General features: G+C 42.5%; 1 protein-coding gene across 5 annotated transcripts in view; it reads left to right on the top strand.

The window, feature by feature from the left end:
* JARID2 (jumonji and AT-rich interaction domain containing 2) overlaps positions 1–20897 on the top strand; it is a 225216-nt gene that overhangs the window by 107955 nt on the left and 96364 nt on the right. For 4 of the 5 annotated variants that reach the window (XR_011329170.1, XM_069809163.1, XM_069809165.1 and 1 more), the window contains one exon: positions 18204–18345. The exons of the other annotated variant lie outside the window; for it this stretch is intronic. Coding sequence is in view for 2 of the 4 variants with exons in the window: in XM_069809163.1 (XP_069665264.1) it covers positions 18204–18345 (142 nt within the window). In the remaining 2 variants the exon portion in view is untranslated. The remainder of the gene's footprint in view (positions 1–18203; positions 18346–20897) is intronic. 5 annotated transcript variants of the gene reach the window in all.

Raw genomic sequence — 20897 nt, 5'->3', positions numbered from 1 at the left:
TTTTGCCTCTTTATATCTCGGGAGGTCAGCAGCGATTACCTCCAGGTGGAAACCATGAATAAGGGATAGAAGTTACCAGAATGTGGCTTGAATTCCAAATCTTCTTGAAACATGGTTGTCACTACTCTTCTCCCCCCTCCTCAAAATCAATTGAAGATGGCCTTTTGTGCAGCAACGAGGTCTGTGGTTAGGGACTACTTGTCAAGTTTTATTTAGATGGAAACCTGTCCCAGAAGCTTTACCTCATCTCATTGTCCTGCAGGGGTGAACTTCAAGTGCCAGTTTACATTTGCCTGGAACTGACCTTCTCTAATTGAAATGAACAAGGCTGTCTTATCTAAGTAGATAAACACAGCCCATTTGCAACTGTAGATTTAAATGCACTCCTTCATAGATTACCTTTGCACAGTATGGCAGTGTCCTTGAATATTTAAAGTCTCATTAACAAGAGACCAGAATTGAAGAGTAAAAGTTCTTTGTGAAAGAGGGGGTTTTGAGCTGCAAGCTGGTGTTGATCTCTCCTAGGCTGGAGGAAGACTGTTTGGTACAAAGTCCCCTTTATGCCCGCATGGAAGGTGCTCCAATAAAACTGGCATGCAAAGTCTTGAAGGTTGATTAACATCCAGAGCGTAACACAGGGTTATATACAAATACTCTGCTCATAAAGTAGAATAAATGGGCCATTAGTTAAGGCATTGCTTAGTGCAGAAACCCACCTTTCTTTCTGTTACGGATCTAGGCGTCTGCCATTAACAGCCTAGAAAGCAGGCTTTTTTTAGAATAGTTGACTGATTGGAAAACGGAGTTTAAGATACTGACTGCAAACTTGAATATTGGGGTTTATGGGAAAGATGGTTTTGCAGTCCTTCAATTTCCCTGGCATAGTTGGATGTCGAGATGGTGCTGGGTTACCATCTGGCTGGATCAAAATTGTAACTGCTAAGTAAATTTCTGTTTAAAGCTTCTCAAATCATCTTGGACTCAGTAGGGATAGTCTCATGAAAACTAAATTTGCAGGGAAACTTAAAAGGAACAGACTCTGCTGAGAAAGGCAGACTGCTCTTCAGTTTGTGCTTTGCTACTTCCAGGAGAAATTCTCCCAGTACAGATGAAGAACTCAAAAACTTTACCAAGGTTTTAGGAAAATAGCTTTCAGCTTTTGTCCAGTGACCGCTTTCCCTCCTGACCTAGGTTGACCAGGTTCTTCTTCAGGCAATGGGAACCAGAGAGTAGACTCAAGGAGATGGTGTTTTCCCTGCTGGCCCTGTTTCCCTTTACTCAGGTTGAAAGCAATGGAAAAGTACTGTTTTGGTGTCCTCTTGGCATGAGAAGACTTCAGTTCCCTAAAAAGCTAAGCATGATAGGGAGGACCACACTAAGCTTTTGGTTTGTTTGTTTTCTCTAAAAATGAATGCTATTCTGCAGCTCGAAGGAGGAAGTTAAGGAAAGGCGAGCAGTCCTCAGCCCCAAGGTTTGGGTGTGGGTGGTAGTGCCAAGTTCAGCAGGATGTGGGGAATTCTTCCAGTATGAAGAGGGGGCAGGTGCCCTCTATGGGGAGCAGATTTTGTCCCGATGTGGCCTGTTAGGAGAAGAATGTTTTGGAAGGCAACACCTACTTTCGTAGGCAATGTCCTGCTCTAAACTAGGTGGGGACATGCCAAATAAAAATATGCCTTCAGAGGAATTAATCTGCTAATGTGTAAGAAACTGCTACTGATTATGTCAAAAAATGTGCCCCTTTTTCCCCCAGAAGCTTATAGCTTGACTGAACGTAGGTACAGTTTTGAGAAAGAAACTGGGTATGGCCCTTTGAGACCTTAACGCAGAGCTTGTGCCTTGGTCAATGACAGGATTTCATTGCAGGAGCCCATATATCCATCAGAGAACGTAAGGAAAAATACTGGCTTAGTATTTAGTTGGAAACTACAGTGAAAAACAAAGGGAAAGCTGGTGGAACCTTGCGGTTCCACTTGAACCAGAGCTTCAAGTGATGCACGTTTTTCCCCTCAAAACTCACTCAAGCATGATCTGTGTTTAAGACTATGCAAGCTACAGTTTTACTTTACGTACTAGCCGGTGATGTATAGCAGATGCTGCTGAACACTTTTTGTGCCATCTCTAGAAACAGAGCATCTCAAACCTGCATAGGTCCCTGAAACACTGACATGTGGCTTCCTTCCGAATTGCAGAGAAATTGCTCCCGGTCCAAATCTAGCCGCATCTGTTGCGGGTGCCTGTTGTGAGGGATATTCCTATTTATACCACTTGTTCTCTGTGAAATGTAGGTCAGGATTTTAAACTTATGATTGCTCATAGGACAAATAATTCTCAGATACTTCCATGTTAATACTGGACAATTAGGAGTACTCCCTCCCTTTGTGTTTGCCTATACTCTTAATCTTTTGTCATTGTCCTTTTCCCTCCCTTTTAATCGGAAGGAGGAAGATATGTTTTCCTCTTTCTCTGTGTACTTTTCCTCTCCAGCTACTTGTGTTTTTCATTCTGTCTTTGTCCTCTTATTTTCTGTGCTCCCTTTGAAGTGGGAGGGTCTGTTCCTGCACTGTGCCGTGCCGCGAGGACAACTCCAGGCTCCTTGCTGCAGGCTCAGTGCTACAGCTGTGGAGATCATAGATTTCTTTTTTTCCTACCCTCGTGTGCGCCCCTCCTACTTCTGGGCCATCCAGCCTAATGTGAGAGCAGATTGGCCTTAGTATTTGGTGAAAAGATCTATAATAAGCACTGGGGACATGCTGGTAAAAAGCATCACCATGGTATACCAGCTCAGTTGGAGTACTGACTGTACATTAATTCTCTAACTTATAATTAGCTATATTAAATTCCAATTTTCTGAAAGGAACCATTATCAAATAACACTCTGTTTGAAATCTCAAAGAAACATAAGGAATGAAAGCTTAGTCCTCTTATGCTTTCATCTTTCAGAAGCAATCCCTATCTCAACATCTTGACCTACATTTTCTTTTTACCCTCTCCAAGAAACATTGTGTGGATTTAATGTCTCAGAAGGGAGGTAAGGATTTTTTTTTTATGCATGTGTATGTGTTGACATATAAAGTTTGGGGAAAACAATGAGGCCTTCATGTCCCCAATGGCTTTTTTTTTTTTAAACTTGAAAGTGTTTTCCATAATATCTCCGAGGCAGATTTTAAGTTCAGAAAGAAATTAAATGTAAAAAGTCTACCCTATTCTTTTACAAGTGGTCCACTTTTATCTGTCTAGCTTCTGCCAAAGTACTTCCTGATTTTTACATACCAGTAGGGAGAAAAACTGGACTCTCCTTCCATCTCATATTCTGCTCACCACTTGGGATCCAGTCATACATTTTCTTTTTACCATTAAATGGGATTGGGGGGGGGGGGGGCTTTTGGGGGGAAGGGGGGTGTTTAAAATGATGGTTTTGTTCGTATTCATTCTCGTTCTTACTGTGTAGCTGTTTGGTGTTACTAATAAACAGTTTTACATGGGAGTTAAACCTTGACATGGGTGGCCTGAGTGTGTGAAGAAGCAAAGGCTGTCAGTGCATCAAGCAGCTGGTGCAGGTTATGGGCTAATTGGGGTCCCAGCTTTGACGCTGACAACAGTGATTCCCGCTCTGTGTACTGCCCCTCTTCCAAAATGCAGTGCGGCATACGTGCAGTGCTGCTTTCCCACTAGATCGGTCCGTCCTCCCCTGTTGGGAGGGTAGTCCCAATACCCACGGCGTGCTTGATGCCGTCCTTTCTGCCTCATCCCACCATATGGGGCTAGGGTTAGGAAGCAGGACGTCTTCTCCCGCTGCAGGACAGATGTTGCTGTAGCCTCACCACATGTGGGGACAGGCAGAATTCTTCTCCCATTTGTTCAGTATGGTTTTGTTTGGTGTTTTTTTGGGGGGCTGGGGGTGTGTGTGTTAGCACTTTGAACACACAAAGTGCTAAATGCATGCTAAGCATTAATACTATTTAATAGTCTTTGTTGCTCAAGTTGAGCTTTGTAGAGATCCCTTGAAACAGTGTAGTTCTAACTCGAGGAAGACATTTGTTTGTTTCAGTTTAATATGTCTCTTTAGCTTTTTATAGGGTACTGTCAATGTACAGAGGGATTCCAGTTGTCATTTTAGCGTCTCTTTTTTTTTTTTCTTCTCTCCAGTATTGACATGTCATCTTGAAATAGAGTTATGCAGTGGGGTTTTTGAATATCAATAATGTACTTTTGGCCCTGAATAGTTTTTTTGGTTTTTTTTGTTTTTTTATTGTAGTAATACAGTGGTGAACTTCAGCATACACACAGCCTCTTGGGTATATTTTGAAAGCTCACTTACTGTTTTCATCCTGCATTTCTATGCTGTTCCATTGCACACACCTCCCACCCCCTCACCCCCGTTTCTCTGATGCTGTACTTAAAACAAGAAATATGCTAAGGGGTATCAGCCTTTGGTTACATGAATGGATGGAAGGAAAATTCTGTGCAATGAATTCTTGTTGGGGGGGGGGGGGGGGGATCAGTATTCTTTGAAAATTGCAACATAGTACTTTTATCTTTCCAAATAAGCAAAGGAGACAAATGGTTACATACACATCACTGTATAGTCTTGATTGTATAAGTGTGTGTTGATGGTTGTTCCAAGGTTTCTGTTAAGTCAGGAAGCAGCTAATGTTGTTTCATTTCCCCTTCTGATGCCCTGAAATGTGAGTAAAAAAAGCTGTTTAATAGCAGCAGAATATTTTTCATGGTAGTGGAATTTCTTCAGCTCTGCCGGGGGGTGGTGTGTCGGGAAATCTCCTTAACATTTCAGAAGCCCTTTCTCCAGCATCAGGTTTTCAAGTGGCTGGCCCCCTACCCCAGCCCTCGTCTCTTCCCCCCGTGGTCTGCCTTTAGAGCTCACAAAAGGGAGGTGAAAGTAAGGTTAAGCTGCTGGTCTCAAGAGCTAGAAATAGAGATGGAAATTGCTTGGCATTTGAGGAGTGTTTCCTTAAAGGCTGTTACAGCACTGACGTTTCATATGCCGATGCTTTGGAGAACTGCATTAATGCTGGTGAGAATTAGTTATTCCTCCAATTAAAATGAGAATGGTCTCTGTGTAAGCTCTGGCAGGTGGCTGAAGTTTACGTTATCCGATGCCTTTAAGCTTGTGTTGCTCTTGCTTTGGCCTGCGCATCATTCCTGCGGTGAGATCTTCGGAGCCCAGCTGATGGCCGAGCATGGGCTCCTCCTGCTTTGTCCCCTCACCTGCTCTCCAGTCACTGCAGCGCTGGAGCCAGTCTGGGAGGGCAGGGATTTCTCCTAAGCACCTTCCAGCTACAGATTTATTTCCCGGTGTGTTTTTTTTCCATTGTACGTGCCCAGCAGGTAGATGGTTGCTGTGCATTAGAAGAGACATCTGCCAACCCCTGCCACTGCTGTCGGCATCGTGTAGGAGACGGGCTTGGGATCCTCACCTTAGGCAGAGGCTTACTGCTCGAATAGAGGTGAAATGTCATCGCTCCCGTGCACGCCAATGGCAGAACAATTTGTTCATTTGCATCGGGCTTTCATATTGCACTTGTGATTTCAGTTTGCGGCAGTTGGTCTAAACGTTTTACTGTCACTGTCATGAGCCTCCTCTCCTCTGACAATAGCTCTGTGAACAGATTACAGGGGGCCGAGTCAAAACAGCAGAGCAGCTCTTCATGCTGAGCATGAAGTGTACTCCTCCAACCTTTAATTTAAGAAAGTGAGGAAATGATACTCACTTGCCTGTCTCCACCAAAAAAAAAAAAAACCCAAACCCTTCCCTCTGGGAAGGGGTGAATACAGTTCTGCAAGTACAGATTTCACAGAAAGATAGGTGGGGGTTTTTTGGTTTGTTTTGGGTTTTTTTAAGCAACCTGGTTTTGAAAATATGTTTGCTTACTGTGTGGGGAAAAAAAAACCCAACCTTTTTATGGCTACATTGCTGTTTCATATGTTAAAATCATGCTGAGTATTTAAAAAAATATATATTTTTAGAATCAATTTAGCAAGCTAGAAATAAAGCCAATAACAAGGAGGAAGGTGTCCCAAAAGTTCAAAGGCCAAGTTTTGGTGGCTTTCCAGGTGTTTTGAGTTTTTTGTGTTGTTTTACAGTGCCTTTGTAACTGCTTTCTGTGAAGGAGAGGAAATAAATGGCACACTGGGTAGATGGTGTCAAGGGGAAGGGTTTACTCCCAAGAAAAGCCATTGCTGGTTTTGCCCTGAAGAGAATCGCCTTTCCCTACTAGCAGCAAGGCGCTGAGCATCGTGGATGAAACTTAGGGTTACAGACAAAAGCCTGGGAAACCAATGGCTTAAAAAAAAGTGCTTGAGAATTGCTCAGGCAGCTTTCTTCCCTTCCCTCCTCCTGGGATGTCACAGGGCCTTATGCTGGCATGGTTGTCAAGCCTATGTTAAGGCTCTCGACAGATACGTGAGCGCTCAGGCTGGCAGGGAACTGGAAATTTGGCTGCAGGCAGCGCCAGCACATCCCTGGCGTTGTGGGAGGCATCCTGCTTCCCTGCCGTGCGGCACTGCCTGTGGTCCAGCCAGGCTGCCCTGACCTCCTGGGGCAGCGAAGGGTTGCCTGGCGTGTTGCTGAAGAGGCTAGGGTGTTAAGTTAAAAGTGACTGTGGCCTTTTTTTTTTTTTTTTCCTGAAGTCGGTGGATATTTAATTGCTCTAAACTGGGAGATCATAATTCAGGCGCTTAGTAGAAGGCGGTGGCATGCCAGGAAAAAAAAAAAAATCCTTGTCAGCGAAAGAGGTTGACAGCTTGACTCCTATAGCTGGCTGATGGATGATCTCAGAGTTAGGGAGGAGAGCATGTTCACTAAAAAGTTATTGAAAATGTGGAGTGAAAGTAATTAAAGCGGTTTAATTCAAATATCTGTCATATGTAACTTGAGTTCTTGTAGAACATCTAGCATTTAGCTCAATTATTTTTTCCCAGGACAGGAGGAGGACTTTTTCCCTCCTTTTCTTTGACTGAAGGCTTAGAGCATTTCCAGTGAAGAGAGGGCTGAATCTGTACCCACATCTGCTGGCTGCGTGGGAGGGTCGCTGCTGCTTCGCCAGGTTGTGTGTTCTTGCAGCAAACAAGATCTTCATAGCTTGTGTCACATCAGGGGAGAAAGTATTTCTTCTATCTGTCTGGAGGGCTGCCCGTGCTCCTGGCAAAAGTCATGAAAGGCAAATCCTCAATGACATGCAGTAAAATATTAAATGGGACTATGGAATTAGAAGTATGTCATTCAGCGTTTGCCTTTCACGGCTTTTGTCACATGGGGGCAAAATTAGACACAAGCAGAGGATAGCCTCCCCAAAAGGGCTTTCTGGCGCTTCTGTCATCTTTTTCCCCATCGTTTTTCCTATGGCATGCTGCTGTGCTAGAACCCTCCTCCTGTTCCAGAGTCTGGTGTTTTGCTCACTTTTGAGGTGTACGTAGAAGTCAAGGCCCACATTTTTTCCTCTGATCATTTAATTCAATTCAGTTTACCTGAGAAAGAAGTAACTCAGGCTGCCTGTTCTTGCTGCCTCCCATTTGCAAATGGAGGAGGGCTAGCCTGGTCCTCTGGAGGAGCATGGAGGTTACTGAAGTGCCATGTCACAGCTCTGAAGGGCTGAGCTCCATCTGAAGGGTGCAGCAGAGGGCTGGCCCCGTCCTTCTCCGCTGCTGCCAGCAGCTGCCTTCGCAGTGGGAAGATGCTGGCTGTCCGTGACACCGGTTCCAGAAACGGGCCTTTCATCACCTCTGTCTGCTGAGATTGTAAGCCCAGCCTGTTTGTGTGATCCCTCACCACAGATCAGTAGGAACTGTGCTTTGTTAGAGGAAAAGTGTGTAGCAAATGTTCGTCAAGATGCTGTTTCGCTGTTGTATCTGATTTCGTGCAGATACGCTGTTTTTGAATTATATAGCCTTTAAGGGTTTCTTAGAAATTGTAACACATAGAGCCAAGCTTTGCTAAGCCTCTGGGTTTTAGCTGCATGTCTCTCCCTTTTTGGGCTCCCAAGTGTTCATTGTTACCAGTGAGACTTTGCATCCCTTTTTATTTCCCTTGTTGTTTTATTTGCACATTCATATGTTGTATTTTCTTCCAATTAGCAGGCTCTTCCTTGTTTGACTGTGTTTGCCTTCACCTTCTTTCTTCCTCCTTCATTTATACTCTGTGGAGACACAATTGCTAATTTTTACTTTCTAGTGTAGAATAGCTGTTGTCTGGAGACATGCTCTTGGCATAGCTTTCCTTCTCATGTTACTTAAAATACCAGAATCTTTTTTTTTTTTCTTTTTTTTTTCTTTTTTTACTAATCTGTCTAGTCCCTCGGTGCCAACGTATGGGTATTTTCAAAGCGTGGATTTATTGTTCCTTTGTCCATCCATTCCTAGTGGAAGTTTAACTCTGAAACAGGGTAAGGTATGTCACTGGCTCTAAAAGCACATCCCTGTGATGCTGAGGTGGGGGGAAATAACTGACTAAAAAATGGGACCGCTAGTGGTGTATTACAGTTAAGATGGATCTGTAAAAGTGCTTCAGAAGGGGGAGGACTTGCTCTCACTTAGTGCTCCCATATAGGTGACGAAGACCTAAAACGCTGACTAGCTTGCTTTGCTTAATTCTTATTTACCAGAATAATCCATGCTCTCTCCCTCACATGAGGGGATATTTGTGAAGAACGAGTGAAAATACTTTGGAAACTGAGTCAGTAACTGTTCTCCAAATAACTGTTAAATAGATACAAACCAAGTAAAAGTGGAAGGAACGAAACATTTTAAAATTAAATGCTTTCTTTCACAGACATGTCGAGGGTTGTCTTTACTCTCCCCTCTTGTGCAATATTACCCCACTGCTGCTCCATTCACCCCTGAAATTCTCCAGAAAAGGCAGGATAAACAAGACCTGATGGTTTTGGCATACGACCCGAAGAATAATTTATTCATATGTCACTGATGATTTTGTTAATACCTGAGAACTTAGACTTTTCTCTCTCTCTCAGTGGTTATGCTGATTTTTCTATCACTGATATCCTTGAACTAAATAGAGATAAATTACACTTGCAGACCTGCTTGTGCCTGTAATTTCAAATAAAATGGATGTTTAACTCTGTTTCCAGATTGCATATGTAACTACCAAACGAGGGAAAATGTCCTGTAGGACAGATGTCCCTGGCATAGCTTGCAAATCAAAGGCCACTTGTTCTCCTCAGGGAGAAATAAAGTCACTCTGTCCAACGCCAAAATCAACACGAGGCACACACCACTGAGGGATTTTAATAATAAACCCACATCTCATGTCATGCTTACTGTCTGTACCCCTCCCTGCACTTCACCGTGGAGGCTGATTTCGCTACCTTTATTTTACAGGTGGGTGAGCTGGGGTGCGTGGAGGGGAGGTGACCTCTCCAGGGGCACCTGCTTGGTGGTGGCTGGATCTGGACCAGGTCCGGGTCCCTGTGTCGTACCTGGGCTTTTTTCTGGTGACGGTGTTCCCTTGCTGCTGCAAAGGGCTTCGTGCCTTCTCCACCCACATCTCTCTGAACAGCAAAGGTCTATAGCTTGCATTTAGAGGCCTCTTGTTCCTCCGAAGCTTTCTGATTGCAGTCAAAGGTGGCTGGGGGACAGAGGTGGATGCAAGCTGCATACATCAAATGCTGTGATGTGATACCTTGGCCACACATAGGAAGAGTACATGGTGCTTGTTTCCCCAGTGCTAACAGGTAGTGCTTACGGTACTATAAAATTCACTGTATTTCTGTTTGTCAAAACTTAATGACCTTTACATGGCCTGGTACCTACTTATTATAAAAGCTGCTGCTCTCTCTTTATCATACAGCTCCAGGGGCAATTGGTAGGAGCTCCGATAGCACAACGGTACTGATATAACAGGGAGCAGCTGGTAAGGTGGTGGCCATCAGTCCTCTTTCCTCCTCTCTGTTCTGCTTCGTTCAGGACAGCCCTAGCTTTTGGGTCTTGGGGCAACTATTCCTTGGGTTTCCTTGTTTTTGTCTCTTTAAAAAAAAAAAAAAAAAATTGTGGTTTTAAGCTCTGACTTAGTCAGCTCCCTGCATTTGTAGGTAGGGGATTTAGGAGATATGTATTTGTTCTCCCAGCTTTTTTGGAGTCAGCATTACTGCTGCTATCTCCTTCACCTGTGTATGAACACCTACCCTGCTGCTCAGCCTATTTGGTACTCCTGTTCCTACCCTTATCCAGGCCACACCATGCTGGTGCCCAGGCTGATGGCCTCTGTTCAGCCTTATGAAAAATAAGGTGCTAGAAGGGGTTATGTGATTCCCTGGGGGAATCTGGGGTTTGGAGTTTTCATTGCGTTCTTAAAAGCAGAGAAATGCCTTTAATCAGAGAGGTGTGACACTTTGAATAGATTTTTTTTTTTTTTTTTTTTTTTTTTAAAATAAACCTAAAATAACAGAAGTACAGACTGGGCCCTGTCCCAGTACAAACTGGAACCCCTGGCCCTGTCCCAGTACAAACTGGCAGCTGTAGCCCAAAGCACCTGAGCCTGAGGACGGCAAGAAGTGCGCTGTTTTTTGGTTTAGTGTTAGGTAGTCCTGTGAGGAACAGGGAGTTAGGCTCGATCCTTATGGGTCCCTTCCAACTTGAGATCTTCTGTGATTCTGTAGACTTCAGGTGAGGTTTTTCTCTGTATATGATATGTTGTAGGCATTGGTAGGGGGTTTTTTTTGTGGGTTTTGGTTTTTTGTTTGTTTGTTGTTTGTTTGTTTTTTTTTTTTAAATTTCTTCCAGATGCATATTTCATAAACAAAACTGAGGCTTGAAGTATGTCCTATGGCCTGGGGTAGTTTCCTGGCAGAAATAAATTAGGTTCATTTTTTACTGTTATATTCGTGTTTCTACAAGTTTAATGCCACCACCACCCCCCCTCATCCAAACTCCCCTCAACGAAAACAAAACGAAACACCCTTAAAAGTGTTGTGTTGAAACACCAGAACAATATAATTTCAGTTAATGCTGCTAACGGTACTTGATAATGGGCTCGTATGCTGGAAACAAAGTCACATAAATGTCTTTCGTTGCTTAATGGCAATTTTGGATGGAGATGTAATGAGAGTAAGGAGCTTCTTTCAACCTGTGTTATTTAATCAGTTCTCTTTGGTGATCTTGTCTTTTGACAGACTGACAAACACATCTTGTGCTGTAATGTCATTCATGCTTGGCTTCCGTAGTAATGATTTATATCTACATATAAAAGCACTCTTCTAGTAATTTATGAAGACTGTACAAACTATTTGCTAACAGTTTTTGGCATAACAGTACTGCTTTATGCATATGTTCCATTATGTCCCCCAGTCAACCCAATGTCCAGTGGCTTGTCATCTGAAAAGCACACGTACTGTTAATTACCATCATGGTGGCAACTGAGAGCATCATGTGGTATAAACGATGACTGTTTCATGCTGTGTTTTTTTTATTTAGAGACAGAAAACTGTTGTGGGTTTGCATCACTGAATGAGATCAAAATAGCATTTTCTTTGACAACTATCCTTAAAAAAATGGACAGGGAATTGGTATCTCTGATCCCAGAGAAAAATGTTTTGTTTTGTTTTGTTTTGTTTTTAAATTATGTTACTATCATGAAAACCCAGTTCTTTAGTCTCTAAGACAACCATGGCATGAAAATAGGCCTTATTTTTGAGGCGTGTTGACTGTTTAATATGTAATGTGATATCATGTCATGCTGTGACAATGTGACAGATGGCATTTGCACTATAAAACTAAATTATCTTTTGTGCATAGCTATACAACAGCTAAATAGAGTAACTCTGTACAGTATACTGATTAATGCAGACTGCAGATGTTTTAGAGATACCGGTATGTTTTAACTTGGCATCAAATAATTAATGCTTTTATTTAACGTGCCTACTAAGATTTTGGTAGTGGTTTAGCATGTAGTCTAGTATGTAAGGGTGTTTTTGGAAGAAGATAAATTTAGCGTTACAGACAACGGGATGTGAGTTTGTATTGTATTGCAGCTGTTTGTCTATTACTTCTGGAAAATTGGTGGGGACTATTCATTAATGATACTTTGCAAGTAAACTTGCGTATGAAGTTATAGCTTATAATAAACTGTGAAGTCCTGTAGTTCTTAGGTTGAAGGAAAACAAGAGGTATAGTTGAGCTACCAGTTTATTATATGTTGATTTTCATACAGAATATTACCTGTGTGAAACTAAGGGCCAGAGTAAATACTTCAAGAGCTGAAAGTAGTAACTTTTTTCCCCTCTATTTTAGGCATAGAACTCAAGTGGGCGGTATTCCATGGTGCGGTTATACCCAAGAGCTTGTCTGTGTTCAGGTGGCGCAGACCTTTCAGACCATGGTGTGGGATGGTTAACCCCCTAGCTTTCTAACTTTGCAATTAAACCCCTTGCTTGCTAACATTTGTGGCAGCTCCCCTAAATGGGACAGTGCAAAAAGAAGAAAATCACTAATTTTTTTTAAACCAAGGTTTCCTGTACAGCTCCCAAGACTGCACAGCTGAAGTTTGGACAGGCATGTTACTCTGTAAGTGAACAAAGCTTTAGCTCCATGCCTATGTAGCTACAATCCGTGCTATTGCATGCTCTCATAAATACTGCCGTTCCAGCATGGTGAGAATGCTGCTTCGAGTAAATCCACTTTTTTTAACATCTTGTGACTTGTGTTTGTTTGTTTTGCCAATTGCCCTGGAAACTGGGCCTTAGTACCAGCCCAGAGGAGTTCAGTTTGCAGGGATCAGGGAGGAATGCAAGGAGGGGGGTGCCGGGGTAGGCAAACGCTGTATCTCTTGGCAGTGGGAGGTGGGTGTCCCTGTGTGGTCAAGAAGCACCCGGGAGCAGAGTTATATATTTCACATATAGCTGAGATTTGCAGTGCGGCTCCCCTGCCCTGCCTGCATTGTGTGGACCTGCTGTTAGGTGTTCATCCCACATAGGAATCTGTGAATACGGTCATGTTGAAATCCCCTTTATTTAGGACAGTTAATGCTTTGGTATCTTTGGCTTGTGTTTGTGTGGTGTTGACTGCTGATTTTTCTAACATGATGGCTTTGTGGCTTCCCTCTGACTGTGAGAACTGACTGGAAATAAAATTGAATGTATTTCTTTTCCTAAGCTGCTTTAGGACTGGGAAATGGCGAACTAAAATAGGTGTTGCTATCTTGTTGTAAGAACTTGGAAATGTTCATGCTTAGATGCTTTGTTGCCATTAGAGTAAGGGATGTAGAAATACTGTTTTGGAAACATTGTGAAAGTCCCTTCACCCAACTACTGTGTTCAACTAACCATGTGATACTGAGATTTGTTCAGATGTTTGCTTTTGGTTTCCTGATTATTCAGTAACTTTAATAATGAAGAACATACCAGTAACTGTAATCTCATCTATTCTTAAAACCAACTAACCAACCCCAAACCCTCCCTTGCATTTTTTCCATCTTCCCTAATGTTGCTGCTTTCTGCTTCTCTCTTCCTCCTCTGTTTTCATTCTATGTATTTTCACTCACACGATGTTTTATTGTATGGTATGTCCCCAGGTAGTATGATTTTGCATCATGTGTTCAGGTGCTCCCAAGACCTGCCCTGCACATGCCTGTCAGCCATCTCTCCAGATGACCAGAGATGGGTTAGATCATGGCTTGAGAACAGAGTTGTAAATTGCTGCTAAGAGTGTGTATGTATCACCAAAAATGGTAAGGTTAGCGAATCTGTACCATTATAAATTAAGCCCTGTCTGCATTGGAATAGTAAGTCTTACTTGCTAGGCTATTATGAGAAGCAATCTGGTTGAGTCAGTACAAGCCTCCTGAAGTAAGCTCATTTAAGCAGATTTAACTGTTCTTTACATACACTGTTTTTGGTGAAAGGGACATGGCTATTGCTGGAGAAGGCTCAGCAAGACCTCTGCTCCATTAACAACTACAGTCAAGAAGCAAAGAGGATAGTGAGATGCTGTGGGAGCAAGAGGGAGCATGCTCTGCAAAGGTTGTAAAGCCATGATATCCGTATTCTGTCTGGATCACCTTGGAGTGTATGGTTCTGTTTGTCGCAGAGCAGGCTGCGTGCAGAGCATGTCCTTCCTGCACGTGAAAAAACAAACAAACTTGTAGGCACAGACAGATTTGGAAACATTCAGAATGTGGAAGGCAAATAAAAAGGAGGTGATAGAAGTCTCTTTAGTAACGACTGGGGTCCGGAAGGCAGAAAGGGCTTTTCTGCTTTCCCTGGCTTGTAATGGAGTGGTTGCAATATTCACATTTGCTGCTTAATGCAGTTAGAAGCTGATAAGTGGAATTTTGGTGTGTCTTTTTTTTTCCTTTTCTTTTTAAGCAGTGTGTAACTAAAATTACAGTTTGCTATTGCAGCATATGCGGAAGTTTAAAAAAGAATTCGGCAAAACTGTGAATTTGACATTTATGTGGCTAAGATACATTTTTAGAAAGGATGTTAAGATCTCCACGGTTCAGTTTTAAGCTACCCTTTTTAATTACTAGGAATTAGTAATTGGCCTTTCTCTTAAAGTATCTAGTCTTGATCAGTTAAAGCCAGGACAGTGTATTTAAGGGACCATAGATGTCACTTGATACGTGAGTTCCTGTATTTCTGACTTAATTAAATAATTCATTATTACTGACTTAAAGCAGTGTTTATTCAGTGACTTTGAGCCGTTCAGTGTTTCAGTTCCTTTTAAACTTTGGCAGCAAATGTGCACTGCTTCACTCTCTATATAAATTATTATTTCATGTAAGTCATTTTAATATATGAAATCCTACACTGACTTATAATCCAAGTTGCTGTACTTTCAAATTTAATTTTGATGAGGTTTAGTTTTTAAAAAAATATTAAAAAATCTAATTTGACTTTTAAAACAAACACTTTATATTACAGGAATAAAGTCTATTTTTATCAACCCTGATTTATTCTGCCTAGTTATTCAGGCCTTGTGGTTGGTCACGAGTCCAGCTGCCAGGGGAGAAGGCAATGAGAGCTGGGGCTGAGATGAGCCTAGTGGGCAAGAGGCAGGCAGCCGCTGCCAGCTCTCTGGCAGCTGAGAACATAACCAGTCACGGGCTTTGCCATGAGCCAGGGCTCGCTGGCTTCGTGATTTGGAGGTTGAAGGGCAGACCCATGGAAAAGCAGTAGAAGAACTATTTGTCTCTGATTTTATGTGGCTCTTGATGGGTTGCTGGTTCCTTGACTGTTGCTGGGTGCTCTGAAGTAGCCAGGATTAAAGAGTGGTCCAGCTCTCCAGACTATGCAAAAGAGTATTTTTTTGCCCGGTTGCTTTTGCCTCTTTATATACATATACAATTGCAGTACTTAGCTTTTAAGAAACACAAATGCCTGCTGCTTCCTGTAGCCTGGTTGACTTTGGAGAGTCAAACCCACATGGACTGATGTGTGCCAGACTCTGTTTCTGCAGTGCACCAGCAGACCCGTATGTCCTGTCAGCTGCACCAGTGCCAACACGTTGATGGTGATGGGGGTGCCTCAGTGTCACTTGGCAGAAACGTGGGGTCCCCACCCCGTCCCGGGGCCTCCAGACCCTTTATAGCTCCCAACTGATGCCCAGCAGAACAGAATGTGGTTTACTGCAGTTACAGATAGCAGGAATGGTGTTTGAAGGAAGAGGTATCTGGGGGCAAACTGAACACATTTGATATAAAAATGATTGAGTGGCACTAAACTTTGTAACAGCCTGCTTTAGCATGTGTTTTCTCTCCAGTGCTTGGAAGGAGGCTGTGGACTGTGGCTGTCTGTGCCTTTCATCACTTCAGAGTGGATTTTTGCACTTACGCTGGCCCTGACAACCTATAGAGCACTACACTTGTTCCCATTATTTATCAGTATCTCTCATTTGTAGATTTATGCCTCTGTTTTAGGGCACTTGTTCTAATTGGTTTCAGCTGACGATAGCTAACTTCAGTTATCAGCAATATTATTGCGTTTTGGGATGTTGCTGGATATGATGAATAATAGTAGACAAACCACTATTTTTCCTTAAGGGACACAAATCATGCTTGTCTCCCAAGTGCACTGATGGTTTGGCAGGGTGAAAGGATGAATAAAAATTGCCTTCCAAGTGCGTGCAAGTTGACAACCTGAAAGGTGATTTTCTTGACTCATATATTTCAGGTTGCTGGGTTTTACATATGGCAAGTCTCCAGAACAAATATTGCTTTTGGAAAACCTAATCAAATTCTGCCATAAGAGTTAAGTTACTGAGTATAAGGCCTCAAATGATATGCTTGATTTAGACTCCTCTGGAGTTCAAAAATTGTAAATTTTATCAGCAGTGGTTTCATGGAAAAATGTAAAGCAAAAGTTGAAACTTTTTAAAGAATAAACTTGGGCACTAGGGCTTCTAGTGAGGGTGAATTCAGCATTAGAAGTATAATCTAGTCAATGTCTTTTAAAAGGTCGCCTTCATTTCCTCGGGAATGCTTTGAAGGGATGCTGTCACCTTGCGTCATATCTTTATGTTACGTTACAAACCCTGTTGTAATATCATGTGCTGATACTGAAATTTGTATTATTTGTTGGGTCACAGTTTGAGATCTCTTTAATGGAAAGGAAGCATCGAAAGGAATTCAACAGAAGGGGAGTGAAAATATAAATTGGGTCATTTAACTTTTCTCTGCCAGTCTTAGGCTGGCTAGAAGAGACATTTTAATGCAAAAATTGGTGCTTACTTTCAACTTTTGCTTTGAGGGCTCCATATTAGGAAGAAAAAAATTGAGCTACCAGTTCACTGCATCTTCCCCACAAGAAAAATTTCAGGTTTTTGCTTTGTAGGTAGTATTTTCAAAACAGTGTACAAAAACTACAGCATGTGGCCACCATGTAGCCACTTCTGACTTCAAGTCAAGAGAAATTTGGTGTAGTTCAGAATGAGTAAGACCAAACTTTGATTGGAGAAAGAAGAGAGCGATATGGTGTAGTGGTATGATGCAGACTTTGGATTAGGCCGTTTTAAAATGGGCAATCAGAGCAATTAGATTGGAATCAGAAGTGCTGAAAGGTTCGGAGCCTGCTAGCAGACAATATATTGCACGCAGTTGTAGTGCCAAAGCAAGCAGTGAGTAAATGGTGTTGAGGGAAAGGAGCATTTGGCCATGGCTGTGGCCAGGGCGCCAGTACTTAGAGCAGGCAGCTTGCTGGAGGAGGTGCCTTGCTCTGGTTATGCATCGGTGTCTCTTTGAAGCTCAGCTTGGTTGAATGTTCGGTTATGCAATGAGTAAGTGCATTAATGGTGCTAAATGGTGATTTTCCTGAAAACAGAGGTCTGAAATGGTGTAATGCTGATGTGGCACTGGTGGAAAGTTTTGTACTGCTGTTATTACTAAGCATTTTTGGTTTAGTACTCTTACCAGCCTTCCTGCCCAGCTTATCTTGGAAAGGTATCATCCCAAAGCTTACTGAAAAACATGTTACTATTCTTCCTTAAGTATGAGCGGTTTCACTGTCTGTCTGCTCTTGTTTGTAAGAGTTGTATTATACTGTAGTGACTTGTTTGGGTAGAACACACAGAGTTTGTTAAATGTTATGCTTGTATAGGGCCCAATGCTGTCTTCCATCTACGTGACTCTGCTTGCTGTAGTATTCCTCCAGGAGAGAAAAGGCACAAAAGGGAAGGCAGATGTTTCTCCTGCCCTGTGTACCTTTGCTGGTAGTCTGGAGTTTCTGTAGATGAGTGACACTTTGCCAGAAGAATCAGAGTCGAGAAACAGACATCTGATGATCTTTAAAGGTTCATGAATTGCAGTAGTTGGAAGCAGCAGAATGAAGAGCAAGAGGATGACAAATTGGACCAAATGGTAGCTTAATTTTATATTGATCTACAGATAAATGCAAAAAACTCTCATCAGTGCCAGTCAACAGGAGTTCTGTGAAACAGCTAGGAGTTTGACTAAGCTGTGTCCCTTTTCGAATGAGGGGTGTGACAAGAATATAAATACTATTGCAAGCACCCGTAGCGTGGTTATTTGGGATTGGGGCCTTACAGTTAACCAAATCAGAAACACACCATCAGGCAGGTTTTTATTGGAGTACCTCTGTGCAAAATCAATGTTATCAGCATGTCTTTGCAAGACGGTTGCTTCGGACATCTATTGTTAGTGTCACGCGTGAATTTTTATAAAATCCATTTGGCACTGGTAATGCAGGTTTTGAATATTGTGTACTACTTTGTCACGTTTGCAGGACTTCTCACTAATGGCCAATCTAAAGGATTAGGACCGGGATCAGAACAGCTGGAGAATGAGAAGGACGATGCATCGCAAGTGTCCTCAACGAGCAACGATGTTAGTTCTTCAGATTTTGAAGAAGGGCCCTCGAGGAAAAGGTCAGTTGTGCATTATGATTAAAGCATAGCCTTTCTGCTTTGTCCCTTTTGTGCTATAAGATTTTGATTATGCAATCAGTAGGGTATGGTTGCACATGCTGCCCTACCATAAACAGACTTTCCAGTGTGGAGTCCTTCTAGTAACAGTGAGGATATAGTCAATTTTGCTTCATCCATTGGTATAGATGGTTCTTGTTGTTTTGGAAAGCATGGAAAAGCAGTTGTTCTTTTGCAGTAGGTGATTGCTAAATTAAGCGCCTTATAACTCTCCCTGCTCCTGCCCTCCTTCCTCCTCCCCTGGCTTTGGCCTCTCGGGGACATGTCAATACATATGTGTGTAATTTCAAGGAAAGCATCACTAAAGTAGTTAGTCTTACTGTTCTTATTTTTAATTTTCTGTGAATGAAACCATGTCAAGTTTAAAAAAGAATGAAACAGATGCTTCTGAGAAGAGAAGCTGTATAGTTAGGCAGTGTGGTGAGTATCGGTTGCAAAGGACTACTTTGAGATACTGCTGCCTTCTCTTTCCTAAAAGTCAGTTATGAGGTCCTTGTTGAACTCTTACGGGTTCTTATCCTGAATGTGCAAAATGTGGGTTAAAATCATAGGACTCAAGCCAATCTATTATCGAAAATATGCTGAGAATGCAGGAGGCTGGGAGTTGTCCTCTGTATGAAGTAAGAACCAAAACAGGCTATCTGAAAAACGCTGTTTAAAAGAGAGAAACGGAAAATGCTTTCTCAACCTTTTTCTTCCACACTCCTTGCATCCTAGTCCCAAGCCAAAATGAACCATAAAAGAAGTTCTTTTCCAAACAGAAGAAGTGTTCCTGTTTTCTGTGCCACCTTATGATTCCCCTGAGAAGCCCAATGGGGTGAGGAGAGTGGTGCTTTCCTGGGCATCCCTCTGTTCCTGTTCCCATGTCCCCTACCCCTGGTCCCCACAACCTTTTCTACCCGCCGAGCAACAAACTCAAAGTCTATTTAATATGCCCACTTAGCCCCTCTGGTGCATCAGAATAAAATCTGTGTTATCTTCCATACTAGTAGAAATTTTGCAAGGTTTATTGCATCCTGTTACTGGTCAGGGGAAAAGTATTTGTGTGTTTATTTTTGGCTTTATGAGATACAGCAGAGGCTTGGAAATGATTTCTGCTTAGAAATTTAGGTGACATCCACTGTAGGTGTGATCCCGGGAGACAGTGGTCATTGTTTCATGGCATTGCCACTGTTGCTTGCACGTTATCTTAAGGAATTTTTGCTGCCCTCTGCACTTGCTTTGTCCCCTCATTCCTCATCTGTGCTGACACAACTGCTTGCAGGGTCACACCATGAGTAAGTTCAAGGAGCTGGTTAGGATTAAAAATAATAGCAAGGGGAAGAGGGATTGAGGCTTTTCGCCAGGGTTCTTTATTTTTAACCTGCATGAGTTTTCATCTCTTGTTCACAGCACGGCTGCAGGAGCAGCCACCAGTGTGACCGAGGGGGCATCCCCTTCCTTTCTTGGGGCTGGCAAGGGGCAGGAGGGCTTGCCCCTTATGCTGCCCTGCTTCTGCTGCCCTGCACAGTCCAGCTTCAGAAATGAGTGGGATTGCTACATCACAGGTCTCAAGAAACTGCATTTGAGTATTGCAGGTGAAATTTTTTTTGAGGAATACTCGCTAGCTTTTGGCTGTGGGAATTTGGACACTTGAGAAGCAAATGGGTGGTTCAGGCCTAATAATGGGGAACTCGGTGCCTTTGGTCCTTTTTGGGTTAAAAACAAAACAAAACCCCAAAACAGAAGCCAAGATGAAAAATATTTTTCTGGCTTTTGTGGAAGGCAAGGCATCATTTCAGTTTTTCTTCATGCATTGTGAACTGTTGAAATAATATTACGTTTGTTGCTGCAGTTGCTGCGAAGTAGAATGTTCCTGTTTTGTTTCCATTTACACCCAACACAGATTTTTATCTACTTTTTTCCTCCCCCAGCTTCCTCTTTGCAGACAGACCTCTTCTGGGCTCCTTCTCTCAGGCTGTACTGCAGCATGTTGAGTGTTTTGATGTTGTCATCTTGTTTCCTTTTAGGTTTTTGCTTTGTTTAGCTGAATATGTAATGTTTCCTCAATCCAGGTCATCTTGGGATCCCACAAAAAGTTATGCTAGGAATATTGGGTGGACAAAGGGTATGCAGGAGGATGAGGATGGGGGGGTGGGACTGAAATGGGATCTGTGGGTTCACTGCCTCAGCTCATCAAGTTTTGAGAAATTGTGCTCTCCTTGTCTTCTCCCCGGGCTTCCTCAAAATCAAACTTTTCAATTGTTTATTCAGCTGTGTGTACAACTAATGGCACTCTTGTACTAAAATACGCATTTAAACACTGTAGCTTTAGCATCTACTTCATGCAGTTTTTTCCCCTCTGCAAAACAAGTATTTGTCTTCCTGAAATACTGTGGTATATAGCTGGTGGTATATGCAGTGAAATGATGTTGGGGATTGGTGCACTTAGTGAAGCATATGTGTTTGGAACTTGCTCTGTATCTTACAATGAGTTTTGAGTACCAGGTTTCCTG

Source organism: Haliaeetus albicilla, chromosome 21 (genome assembly GCF_947461875.1).
Source record: "Haliaeetus albicilla chromosome 21, bHalAlb1.1, whole genome shotgun sequence".
Lineage (NCBI taxonomy): Eukaryota > Metazoa > Chordata > Aves > Accipitriformes > Accipitridae > Haliaeetus > Haliaeetus albicilla.
Note: the sequence above shows the minus strand (reverse complement) of the source record. Positions and strands in the feature narration are given on the sequence as shown.